This window comes from Brassica rapa, chromosome A07 (assembly GCF_000309985.2).
Source record: "Brassica rapa cultivar Chiifu-401-42 chromosome A07, CAAS_Brap_v3.01, whole genome shotgun sequence".
Taxonomy (NCBI): Eukaryota; Viridiplantae; Streptophyta; class Magnoliopsida; order Brassicales; family Brassicaceae; genus Brassica; species Brassica rapa.
Genome location: NC_024801.2, coordinates 17,887,715 through 17,900,841, shown reverse-complemented (window position 1 = coordinate 17,900,841; position 13,127 = coordinate 17,887,715). Strand labels below are relative to the sequence as shown.

The window sequence follows — 13,127 nt, the reverse complement described above, 5'->3', positions numbered from 1 at the left end:
GTTTGAAATTTTAGTGTAATTTTTATTGTTTTAATATATGACTTTCATTTTTGAACTGTTTTTGCCAAGGATAATTTATAAAGTTACTTGTTATGCTTGATCTATATATTTTTTGCAAGATCTGCATCTTTCATGCATGATTTGCTCGATCTACTTCGTTTAACTGCTTTTACCATAAATTTTGTGGATTCAAAACTATGAATAGTGCACGTGCACGTCTTTTAAACTGTAGCTTCGCCCCTGGTCCTTTGTATCTGCACTAATCACATTTAAAACGGTGACAAAGAAACTACATAATCAACTGATAGACACATATAGAGGTGTGTTTCAAAAAAAAAAAAAGACTCATATAGAGGTAGGTATATTAATTAAATGTATTGATATAAATGTAGCGTTTCGTTATAGTGGCCATTGGAGCCGGTGGTGGCCTCCTTTTTATTCACTTCATTAAAGAAGTGAGACCAAATTCATTACTTTTAGTATTATTAATATTTTTGAAATCACACCTAATTTATTATTATTGTTGGATATGGTCATATATCAGACTTTTAGAACTTTTGACAGGCTTCATAATTAACATTACTTTTTATTAAAGCATCCACCAATAATAAAATTTGTCAACAAAGTCTGTACCAACTAAACTCGTAACATACAACAAATATGCTTAAAATATTTATAAGGTCAAACGTACTATAGATTCTGCTATTCTGTTTTTTATTACAACAAAATTTTTTATCATGTAATCACAATATAGAGACGGATTATACTATAGTCAAAAGTTACAACACCCTATATTACTAATATATATATATATAAGATGTCAGTTGTTCAAAAGAAAATAAAATATATAAGATGTCAATTCTAAATAATACGTGGCTGAAACAATTCTAAATAATACGTGGCTGAAAGCCTGAAAATTAATTTTAAAATTTTTAGTCCAATCGAAGCTAAAGTCAACTTTCTTTCTCCTTTTCTACAGCTGATCTTCCACCATCAAACCAGAAAACTTGTTACCAAATATGGATCTAAAAATTGACAATTGATGTCTGGGGAAATTTAGTAATTTCCTAAGTAGGTCCACAAAAATGAGCAATCCAGGCCTGGTGTGTTAGAAGAGACAAGGCGTGTCTAGAGAAGCTCGCTCAAACTTTTGCACGACCACCTAAATGTTCAATGGTCCAAAAGGACGGCTCTGGTCGAGAGAGAGAGGACCGCTTGGTCCGCTTCTAATCAAAATCACAACTCATCATCCACCATAACTCCTTATCGTACGCCCCACTAAAAGTCCTTTTAACTAACGTACGCACACGCCTATATTTTCCAAAGTACGAAATAGAAAGAGACGGTGAGAAAGTTCTTACTACTTTCAAGTACAAATCTTTGCCCCCTCAGACAAATCTTTGGGTTTATCTTTCTCTCTACAAGAAGAAACAACAAAACACAAAGGTACTTCCTTTAAATGATTTTACATTAAGTTTATATTTTCGATTGTAAAATAAAATTTGGATTTTTATGTTTATGGGTTTATTTTTTTTTTCTTGGTGTTATAGATCTGATTTTTTTTATTTTTCGGTGCCCTTTTTTTAGTCAGGTACGTATATGATAAAGAACAAATGATGTCCCATGTCTCGTGTGTCTGATTCATGCAACATGTTGGTTTAAACTTGGTTAAAGATGCAATCTAGAGTTTTAAGATAAGGTTTTTGGATTTTCTCCCTCTCTTGTAATAATAGTTTCTTGTCTGAAAGTCACGAAAAAGGTATTTATTTTATTTTTACTGGATAGAAGGAAAAAAAAAGTAAATCAATGGCGAATCCTTGGTGGGTAGGGAACGTTGCGATAGAAGGAGTGGAGAGTCCTGTGACGTCATCAGCTCCGTCTTTGCATCACAGAAGCAGCAATAACCCGAATATGACTCGGTCGGATCCAAGATTGGACCATGACTTCACCAACAACAGTGGAAGCCCTAACACTCATACTCAGAACAGCCAAGAGGAGCAGGACGAGTTACCCGCCGTCGAACATGGATCTGGATCCGGGTCTACGGGTCGACGTCCGCGGGGTAGACCTCCTGGTTCCAAGAACAAGCCCAAGAACCCAGTGGTTGTCACCAAAGAAAGCCCCAACTCGCTGCAAAGCCATGTCCTCGAGATCGCCACGGGTGCTGACGTGGCGGAAAGCTTAAACGCGTTTGCTCGTAGACGCGGGAGAGGCGTTTCTGTTCTCAGCGGTAGCGGTTTGGTCACTAATGTCACTCTGCGTCAGCCTGCTGCATCTGGAGGAGTCGTGTCTCTTCGTGGTCAGTTTGAGATCTTGTCTATGTGCGGTGCTTTTCTTCCCACTTCTGGTTCTCCGGCTGCAGCTGCTGGTTTGACCATTTACTTAGCTGGAGCTCAGGGTCAAGTCTTGGGAGGTGGAGTCGCTGGACCGCTTATTGCATCTGGACCAGTTATTGTGATCGCTGCTACGTTTTGCAATGCTAGCTTCGAAAGGTTACCTATTGAAGATGAGCAACAACAACCACAAGTAGAAGAAGCGAAGGAGAAAGAGAATGATGATAACAAGAGTGGGAATGATGGAACTGAAGAGTCGATGCAGCCGATGTATAATATGACTCCTAACTTTATGCCAAATGGTCACCAAATGGCTCAACACGACGTGTTTTGGGGTGCTCCTCCGGCTCGTGCTCCTCCTTCGTACTGATAATTAGATAGGTGATGGTGGCATTGTTCTTTTGGCTGGGGTGGTTATGGTTTCCATCTGTTGGAATTATTAGGAAGAATAGACTTATGTTTATTAAGCTCTCAAAAGTTTTCAATTTTGTGCGGGTAATGAGATGACATTTAGCTAGTTGTTTGTTTTGTGGTGGTGCTACTGGTCTTTCTGACTGATTATTTTGATCGCGGATAGCTTTATGAAGTTAGCTGATTGTAGAATTACCTTTGAGCTTTGATGTTTAAAAACCTGAGCTTTTGTCTTTTAAGAGAAATGGTGTGTGGCTTCTACATTGAAAAGCATTTGATTATCATTCCTTTCTTAATGCTGATAAGTGTGATTCTTATTGATCTTTCGAGTTCTTTAGGCCTTTTAATAGTTTTAAACATTGTTCGAATCATTTCTTCAAACTCTTGTTGAGGCTGATTAGTTTAGTTTGTGTTTTTTACTAATCTGTTATTCATCATTTGAATATTTGTCTGACTTAGTCATCACTATAATCATCGTAAATCGTTTTTTTTTATTATTTTATTAATCTGTTATTTATCATCTTAATCAATCTCTTTGCAACAACCATATCTTTTGTTTTGAACGAAAGCCAATAGTCTCCGGAACATATAGACTTCTCCCATTTTGCTTTCAATCGCTTTTTTTTTTTTTTTGGAACACTTTTTTTTTTTTTTTTTGGAACACTTGCTTTCAATCGCTTTATTATTTGATTTATTGACCTTTTGATTTTGTTGCCTATCCAAGAATATTGTCTACAACTTTTCTGAAATTCTGCATGCATTTCAATAAATTTCAACGTCTAGTGGATGAATCGTTCACACAATTCATCTATATAGAAATGCGCGTCACAATACTTTTATGATATTTAATCTGATCAAATTTATCGAATGGTGAAAGTATATAAAGCTGTTTTCTTGGTATCAGGTTAAGTGCACTTGCTCAAGACATTGTCACTGGTGCCGAAGCCACGTTACTGATTACTTGACCAGGCTGTATACGTTTGAGTTACTCCAATGTGTGCGTATAACTAATTCTGCTTATATAATCTAAGATTATATTTCTCACGTATGCTTAATACAAACGAAAGGACTACTAACCGAGGAATTTATAAATGGGGTTAAAAAAAAGAGTTGTTTTTATCAGTGATAAAAACAATTCAATCTCTTTTTAAAAACTTTCAGAACTATCAAATACGTCGAAGCTAAAAAACAAATTATTCCTGCATGTATTGTTTCTGGACCTACGTACATATAGATTGTCAATCAGTAAATTAAACTAAAAGGAACGAAAATAATAGTGCTAAAGATTTCTTTAAACCATAACATGCCAGTTTAAAAATCATCAAACAACGAGCCAGAACCTCTAATTTGTCGTTCATAACCAAAAAATGGTTAACTATTTAGACTTATAATACAAATTGTGAACACACTTGGTTACAAATCAATACATAATTAATTGTTGATGGTATATGTACATAAGAAATCCATTAAGTTAAAGTTGTAAGTCGTTTGTTTACAAAGTATAAGTACTTTGCTCATTGCTTAAACTAATCAATACCGACGATCTCGACTGATATCAACAACATCGATATATTAAATAGTACTAACCTCGTATAATTGTAGTTGAAGTAAGTTCAGTTTGCTGATAAATACTATAATACTGTGATCTGTCTAGAAATAATCACATGTTCCCAAATAACCAACATCATTCTCAGCACCACATGCTTTCATAATCGTCATTTGTCACCATCAAATCTTCCTCTTTCTAACCATATCATAGAACTATAACATCATAGCTCATCAGCTATATACAAGTCTCTTTACTTCTCACACAAGGAAACAAATTACAGAGAATCTAAAACTCTAAAACACACATTGTTGATGGAGACTTTTGTCTTCGTCTGGCTGCTTCTCATCTTCTTCACACACTTGGCTTCATCTCTAACACAAGACTTCTCTTTCATTGGCTTCAAAAAAGCCTCTCCAAATCTAATCATGTCAGGAGTTACAGAGATAGCCAGCACTGGGGCCATCAGGCTCACAACGGACACAAGTCGCGTGATTGGTCACGCCTTCTACTCCTTACCAATCCGGTTCAAGCCACCCGGACAAAACCGAGCTCTCTCTTTCTCCACCTCTTTTGTAATCGCCATGGTTCCAGAGTACGTCACGCTTGGAGGTCATGGACTTGCCTTCACCATCACGCCAACTCCAAATCTCCAAGGCTCTCTTTCTAGCCAGTACTTAGGGATTTTGAACTCAAGCCGAGCTAACGTCTCTAGCCACTTCTTCGCTGTGGAGTTCGATACCGTCAAGGATTTGGAGTTTGAGGACATCAATGACAACCATGTCGGAATCGATATAAACAGTTTGGAGTCAAGTGCTTCAACTCCAGCTGCCTACTTTCTCCCTAACTCAACCAAGAAAGAGCTTTTCCTCGACAGTGGTAGAGTGATTCAAGCTTGGATTGATTACGATTCAAACAAGAAAAGGTTAGACGTTAAGCTTTCTCCACTCTCTGAGAAACCAAAGTTGTCTCTTCTCTCTTACAATATAGATCTGTCCACTGTCTTTGGAGATGAAATGTATGTTGGATTCTCTGCTTCGACCGGTTTGCTAGCTAGTTCCCATTACATCTTAGGTTGGAACTTTAACATGAGTGGAGAAGCTTTGTCTCTGTCTCTACCCTCTCTCCCTAGGGTTCCACGTCCACTTAAGAAGAAGAAGAGCCCCGGCTTGATCCTAGGAGTATCTCTCTCGTGTTCCCTTTTGGTCATAGCGGGTCTTGTCGCTGCAGTTATGTTTGGTATTAAAAAGGTCAAAGATGAAGACAGAGTTGAAGAGTGGGAGCTTGACTTTGGTCCGCATAGATTCTCTTATAGAGAGCTGAAAAAAGCTACGAATGGTTTTGCGGACAAGGAGCTTCTCGGGTCTGGTGGATTTGGGAAAGTATACAAAGGGAAGCTTCCAGATTCAGAAGAGTTTGTAGCTGTCAAGAGAATCTCTCACGAGTCAAGACAAGGTGTACGGGAGTTCATGTCTGAAGTCTCGAGCATTGGTCACCTCAGGCATAGGAATCTTGTTCAGTTGCTAGGTTGGTGTCGAAGACGACAGGATTTGCTTCTGGTCTATGACTTCATGCCTAATGGAAGCTTAGACATGTACTTGTTCGGTGAAAACCCTAAAGTTATCTTGACTTGGGACCAACGCTTCAAAATTATCAAAGGGGTTGCTTCTGCTTTACTCTACTTGCATGAAGGATGGGAACAAACCGTTATTCACCGCGATATTAAAGCCGCAAACGTTTTGTTGGACGGTGATATGAACGGGCGTGTTGGAGATTTCGGTCTTGCTAAGTTATATGAGCATGGATCGAACCCTGGAGCTACAAGAGTGGTTGGTACGTTTGGGTACTTAGCTCCAGAACTTACTAAATCAGGAAAGTTAACAACAAGCACTGATGTTTATGCGTTTGGTGCGCTTCTATTGGAAGTAGCTTGCGGGAGAAGACCGATTGAGGCAAATGCGTTACCGGAAGAGCTTGTAATGGTTGACTGGGTTTGGTCAAGGTGGCAAAGTGGAGACATTAGAGATGTTGTGGACAGGAGATTGAACGGTGAGTATGATGAAGATGAAGTGGTTATGGTTATCAAACTAGGCCTTCTTTGTTCGAACAACTCACCTGAAGTTCGACCTACGATGAGACAAGTGGTTATGTATCTCGAGAAGCAGTTCCCGTCGCCGGAAGTTGTCCCTGCGCCAGATTTTTTAGATGCAAATGATAGTATGTGTCTTGATGATGGAAGCGGTAATATTAATGCTGGCGAGTTTGAGGACTTTGTGGACTCAGCTAGGTTTTATAGTGGACCGAATCCGACTACTAGTTCGTCTATATTCTCATTTGGGGGTAAAGCTAAAACCGATGGGAGATGATGGATGCTTAAGGTTATTTTAAAAGCATTTTGGTCACTTTTATGTACAATATTTCACCATGGAAAATGTAAGATATATGCTACATATATGAAAATGTGTTTATTATAAAAAAAATTATATGAAATTTCTCAAATGAAACAGTTTAAAACATCAAACCATGCGTGATAGTGTAGTGGTGCGCAGACGATTGAGTTTGAAAGCTTAGATTTGAAGGCATTCCATCAGATGGTCACGCGGATATAATATATTGTTTGAGGACCATTTGAATACTCGGAAAAATGGTTCATCCGTGAACTGTATTTCTTCTTAGAAATTATGTATATTTCCATAGGTTTTTGATACTTTAATTAACTTTTAAAAAATTAAAACCTCATGAAAAATTGAGAACTCTTTACATGGAGATACATGAAAAATTCCAACCAACTCTCCATTAGCCTGAGATATATAACTCACTAATACTATACGTGAGTTTCAATAGGTGGGGGAGGTGAAGTTTAAGCACAATTTAAGATACCTCCCAAGTAATTGTCGAGTAAGTCAGAAGCTTGTCTTCTGGTACGTTCAGTGCGTGCATATCCAAGGAGTACGAAGCTGGCTTTGTCACCACTGTCGTACACAGATATCTCAGCACGGAACCTGTAATTATAACGGAAATGTTTTACCAAAAAAAAAAAAACAGAGAGGAGTTCGTGAACTAAAAATACTTTGCAACATCACAATAGTAGATAAAGTTTCGTCAATGTAACTGTGTGAGTGACATTACTTCACAACCCCGGTAACATTCTCACATCAACGATGTTGGCCCTCTGTAATACCACCCGGGATTTCTTTCGACATCGTCAACTGTCTCTGTGCAGTAGGAAAAAGCATTCAACATTTATTAGAGCAAAAAAAAAAAGTAAAACAATTCGGGGGTAAGTATACTATTCAGGCGGGAGTGAAATGTCAAATGTGGCTGTACCTGAACGGATTCATTGTTGACGAAGGTGACTATCGCACCAATTGTGAGGGTTTCAATCTCCATTATATCTTCGATGTATTCACCAGTTCAGACGCGTTATGATGCACAGCTAGCCTACAACACAATATATTTTTCAGGTGGAAGGAAAACATTGGAAAGTTTTTAAAGCAGAAGCACATACCAAGATAGATACTGAATGGGTCGGCTGACCTTGTCGTCAATGAATACTCTGGAATCTGGAGGAATACATTGAGCTGAACCAGACCTTCCCTGTGAGTTTGTACATTGGGACAATATAGGAACAATCCAAAGGTTAGGACAAGAAAAATGACAGAAGCAGTGAAGTTGTAATAAGTGGCTAGCAACTAAAAGCAATTACAGACAGCCGGGATAAACATGATATACTATTGAGCCCTTGCATTTGGTCATTCAATGGTGAGTGAGTAAATTAATATGGAAGCATTACGAAGTTGGGTGGTAATATGGAATACAATTTGCTTACTCTTTAATTGTACGTGTATCTCCTTCCACGTGATCATGTCAAGGACTGGACGTTTCTGGAGATGATGCTCATCGATGAGCTTCATGTGCCCAATAAATCTAAAACATTAATGCACCTACTACAAAACGGGGAGGAGAGGTCAGAACAGTTGGGGAATATTAAGCACAAACATGTTGCACTTATATAAAAATTAGGATATTCATCTTACTAAATAGATCCCTTTTAGGCTGCAAGTCGCTTGAAAACATCATCTCCAATTCAACATACCACCGCTAGCAAGGATTAAAAACCATATTATCCATCCACCTCTCAAGTTTGACGAACAGTTAAACATACCCTTGTCTTATAGTCTGAACTAGCCCTTGCAAATAAATAAGATAAACAGTATAAAATATTTGGTATGAGTAAAAGTCTCAGTACAAAACGTTTCCTTTACTTTTCCTTGCTACTTGCTAGCTGTGAATTCCAAGCCCCGATGACTCTGTGACTTTCTTAAATGTGTCTCATGCCGGACAATTAAATGAATCAATTTCCAGTGTTTTCAGATAAACTGCACAATACTGTAAACAAAACGTAAATGTGAAAAAAAAAAAAAAGAATCACAGGGCTGTAACAATCCATATAATAACACAATTGATGTATTTTAGATTATAAAATCTAGAGTAGGGATCAAGATGCTGAGGTGATTTTAGACTGGAATCTTGAAAGATTCAAACGTGAAAATATGCCGTGTATGAGCTTGTGTTGCTTCTCTAGCTTAAACCACAATTCATAAGTTGAGAAGCGGTTGCAGTCGGAGTAAGAAATTAAAATGCAACAAAGAAAAGGAGAAATATCACCTAGAAATTGGCTAGGTGGGTTGCCTTGTACGTTCATCATCATAACTGTCTTTATCATCTTAACAATCTCTTTCTCTGTTCCACTGAAAAACTCCAACACATCTCCTTCATTCTTTAGCTGTCTGCAACAACTCTCGTTAGCTTCTCGATAAGTACTGACGGCTGCTCGCACCTTCTGAGTTTAACATCCGACGACTCAGATTCATCAAGGCTTAACATTGTGGAGCTTGGATCTACACCAGGAATTGTCAGAATCATGCCTGCTGAGTCATGATCCACATATTCGTGATATTATATTGCAAGAGATTTAAGGATGCAAAAGGTCGCCTTAGATTAATCCAATTGAAGATCAGGGTGAGATGGGAGGATGAAAGAGAAATTGAACTTTAGTACAAAGGCATTGTAAAGTTATTTAAAGCCCGAGATCAAAACTCCTTGAATCCCAAACGAAAGTTAGCGTTAGTGGTTTTTGGGAAGAGGGATAGATTTCGCATGCAAATGTAATTCATGTTTGTTACCTGAGATGAGATGGCATGTTCTAATGATTTTATTGGCTTGAATTTATGTGCTGATGTTGACACTTTCTCAATTCTAGAGCACCTGAAGCGGTATACCTTTTTTTATCAAATAACCGGTATACTTTATTAGTACATATCCTCATTATAATCGACTTTTCCTTTTTTTTTTTTGCTTTTTTTTTCTGTTAAACTGTAAATATCATATAATGAATAGAAGATTTTATAAAAAAAAATCTTAAATCTGAACCATCTTAACAAAATAAAATAAAAAAGCAAGACGGATCACTAAAAATTCAACCTACAAAAAACAATTATCTCAGCCACATAACAATAAAGGACCCAAATGATTTCTGAGTCTTCTTGTTGAGATGATGTTCCTTATCTCTTTGTCAATTCCATAGAACACAGTTGCAGCCGTGAGTGATGTCTGATTGTGAATCAGGTTGTTTCTCTGCTTCCATTGATGGTATAATATATGAACCACTATCTTCCTTAGAGTAGATAGCTTATTCGATGATGTATCTCTGATCCAAGACAAGACCTCTGCCCAGTTGGTGAACATTGTGTGTGGCGGCCTGCATCTGAGAAGTACCTCCCTCCAAATCTCTTGACTGTACTCGCAAGAGAGCAGTAGATGATCTCTGGTTTCGCCCAAACGGGAACAGAACGGGCATGTGGGTGAGACTGGTAAGCCCCATTCTGCTAGTCTTGATCTCGTTGGGAGCTTGTCGTTTTGTTTCCTTAATCTCAAACGTTTTTATTGATAAATTTGAAATTCAGAAATATTCTAGAGAAAAAGACTAGGATAGCACCAAACCAAGTTTTTGTTCACAAACTAGCACTCAAGGCTCAAAGTCACAAAAATAAGTTTCATTAAAGAGGTAAATATACACTTATACCCTTTAGATTAATTAATTCAAACTTTAGGGTTTAGAGTTAAGGGATGAAGTTTTGGAATTAGGGTTTAAAATTTTATAAAATAAAAAAAATAATTATAAAAAGAAAATGTGAAAAAATCAAAAAAAAAATCAAAAAAAAATATTTCAAAAAAAAATTATAAAAAATTTCGAATCTGAAACTATAAAAAAAATTTCTTTTTTTTATTTTAATTTTATTTGTTTTTATTTATTTTTGTTTGTTTATTTAATTTTAAATCAAGAGTATTAGAGATATTTTACCCTTTAATGAATGTCATTTTTGTAACTTTCTCTTTCTAGTGACATTTTTGAGACAAAAACTCAAAAGGTGCTATTATTGACAATTGCCCAATATTCTATCAAAAATTAGAAATTTGATAAACTAAAATGCATAAAGCGATAGATAAAAAATAAAACTTAATACCCACTCATTGACACCGGGAGTTTCATCATTCATTCAGTACTTTACTTTTTGCAGTGGGAGTGGAACAAATGACATATCATTATATCTAGGCCTAATTATATCAGGTCTCTAGATACATGTAAGCAGCGACAGAGTAAAAAGTAGTTATAACACCTTTTTGTACCGTGATTGTGTTACCGCCGCACTGAAAGCAGTACAAACATGCATTGATCATGTATCAATGAAAAAAAAATTTAGAATAGAAAAAACACATCACATTTGTGATTTGAGTTTTAATACATTATACTGGGCTTGGGCTTAATTAATGCCCAAAAAAAACTGTCTACGTTGGGTTATTATTTTTTCTTTTCTTTTAATAAGATAGCATGACCTTACAAAAATCATGAAAACACAAAACTAGGACCGTTAGGAAGATCGAACACACAACTCCACTAAGGAAGATTAAAAAGGAGAGACTGTAATTTGACAGCTAAATAAATTGGCGAAGACAATGATATTTGTTGCGTTCTCAAGACAACATACAACCGAAGCAAAGAGTAATATAATGCTTGTATCAACTTATTCATTTTTTATCAGAGTTTAGATTGAATACACAAAAGGATTTGAGATTGCTTAGTGAAAGCGCTTTTCTTCACCTCCGCAGCTTAAATGATGTCGATAAACTCAGGATGCAAAAGCAACAGTGAAAGAAGACACATTAGGTAATGGTATTGATTGAAACAAACTAAGAGATCAGAACATAATATATGTACCTTTAGAGAAGCACCACCGACCAAGAAACCATCCACATCGGTCTGACCATCTAGCTCCTGACAGTTACCACTATTCACTGATCCTGATAATTTATTTGCATAATCAAGCTAAGTATCAAAAAAACTTTATGATGCCATTTAGATCAAATAAAAGTACTATTTACCTCCATAAATGATGTGGGTTGTAGCAGCGACATCCTCACCCACGTTCTTTGCAAGCCATTTCCTTAGCTCATCATGTACATAAGGAGGGAGAGAGGGAGAGAGAGAGAGAGAGAGGAGAGAGAGAGAGAGAGAGAGAGAGAGAGAGAGAGAGAGAGAGAGAGAGAGAGAGAGAGAGAGAGAGAGAGAGAGAGAGAGAGAGAGAGAGAGAGAGAGAGAGAGAGAGAGAGAGAGAGAGAGTATTGGTTTTCATATCAATAAGCAATAACGCTTCACTGCTCACACGCATAGATAATAACTTACTTCCTGAGCTTGAGCTGGGGTAGCTTCCGGTTCAAATGGTCAGCACTGGTCCATAGTCTATGACAACATTTGACCAGTTCGACACCGATCTGCCATTACCAACAAAGAGAAGTTCTTTGTAAGAAAATGGGCAGTAAAATATTTATTTGGAAATAAATATTAACAAAGTATAGTAAATGCAGTGTATGGATAAGTTAAAGTCACCATGTATTGCCTTACTAAAGTAGCTATGCACGTAGAGCGAGTAGAAACGAGAACTAATATCATGATAACAGGCTCACAGTGTCAAAGAGAACAAACTAAAACAGCAAAAAGAGATAAAAGTGTTTGACAATATACATACCAGCAATAGCTTTAGTCTGGGCAGCCACAACATCCATGGTCGACCCAGCCTCTCGCTGCTCAAGAGTCTCACCAACACAAGCAATCACTTTCAAACCCTGAGCAAGTGCATAGGCAACCTTGTCTCCGAAGAACTACATATGTAGGATTGAGGTCAATTATCAAAATCATAGCTCTCAAATCCAAATGGTAGAGACATGTATGAAAGGTCACCAACCTCGTTTGATTCATTGAGGAGTGCCCTCCTTTCAGAGTGACCAAGGATAAACCATGGCATGTCCAAGTTCACAAGCATCTCCGCACGGAATACACACAAGTCACAGAATTCATAAGAAGCATGATATAATATGAAACAAGTCCATTGGTTGAACAATATGTTGTGACAATGCCTCTTGTGCCTAACTTCATAGAGTTGGTTCTGTTTCTTCCAATTTAAAAGTATCCTTTGGACAGTACTATGATTGCTGAAAACTATATTGTTGTGACTATTTCAAATACAGTAAAAATTCTATAAATTAATATTCGTTAAATTAATAAACACTATAAATTAATAAAAAATTTTGGTCCCGAGATAGGTCAGTTCAGAATATCGTACAAATCGATAAAATAATAAGACAATATTTTTTTACAAAGTCCTATGTAAATATATGATCCCATAAAAATCATAAGTTAATAATCTATATATATAATGTTTTATATAAATGCAAATTAAACATAATATTGTTGGTTTTATAATCACAATGAAATTATC

The 13,127-nt window shown here is 36.8% G+C and overlaps 3 protein-coding genes across 10 annotated transcripts; 2 read left to right on the top strand and 1 right to left on the bottom strand.

Moving 5' to 3' along the window:
• The first annotated feature begins 815 nt into the window (after positions 1-815).
• On the top strand, positions 816-2,904 carry LOC103830018 (AT-hook motif nuclear-localized protein 15). 8 transcript variants are annotated; one of them, XM_009105713.3, is made up of 3 exons: positions 816-1,446; positions 1,588-1,699; positions 1,789-2,904. In XM_009105713.3, exon 3 carries the CDS (start codon positions 1,807-1,809, stop codon positions 2,701-2,703), a length of 897 nt encoding a protein of 298 aa, XP_009103961.1. In that variant the 5' UTR covers positions 816-1,446; positions 1,588-1,699; positions 1,789-1,806; the 3' UTR covers positions 2,704-2,904. The 8 variants fall into 8 exon arrangements, with proteins under 8 accessions (XP_009103961.1, XP_009103964.1, XP_009103963.1 ...); XM_009105718.3 differs by having other exon boundaries at positions 901-1,446; positions 1,829-2,904; XM_009105712.3 differs by having other exon boundaries at positions 905-1,446; positions 1,592-1,699; positions 1,786-2,904.
• A 356-nt stretch (positions 2,905-3,260) lies between these two features.
• On the top strand, positions 3,261-7,325 carry LOC103831381 (L-type lectin-domain containing receptor kinase S.4). Its single transcript, XM_009107282.2, has one exon. The coding sequence runs from the start codon at positions 4,605-4,607 to the stop codon at positions 6,654-6,656; it is 2,052 nt and encodes a 683-aa protein (XP_009105530.2). The 5' UTR covers positions 3,261-4,604; the 3' UTR covers positions 6,657-7,325.
• Positions 7,326-11,569: 4,244 nt separating this feature from the next.
• On the bottom strand, positions 11,570-12,866 carry LOC103831380 (triosephosphate isomerase, cytosolic). Its single transcript, XM_033274598.1, has 2 exons — positions 12,594-12,866; positions 11,570-12,510 (listed from the first exon to the last, which is right to left on the bottom strand). The coding sequence occupies exons 1-2, from the start codon at positions 12,669-12,671 to the stop codon at positions 12,334-12,336; spliced, it is 255 nt and encodes an 84-aa protein (XP_033130489.1). The 5' UTR covers positions 12,672-12,866; the 3' UTR covers positions 11,570-12,333.
• Between the last annotated feature and the right edge of the window lie 261 nt (positions 12,867-13,127).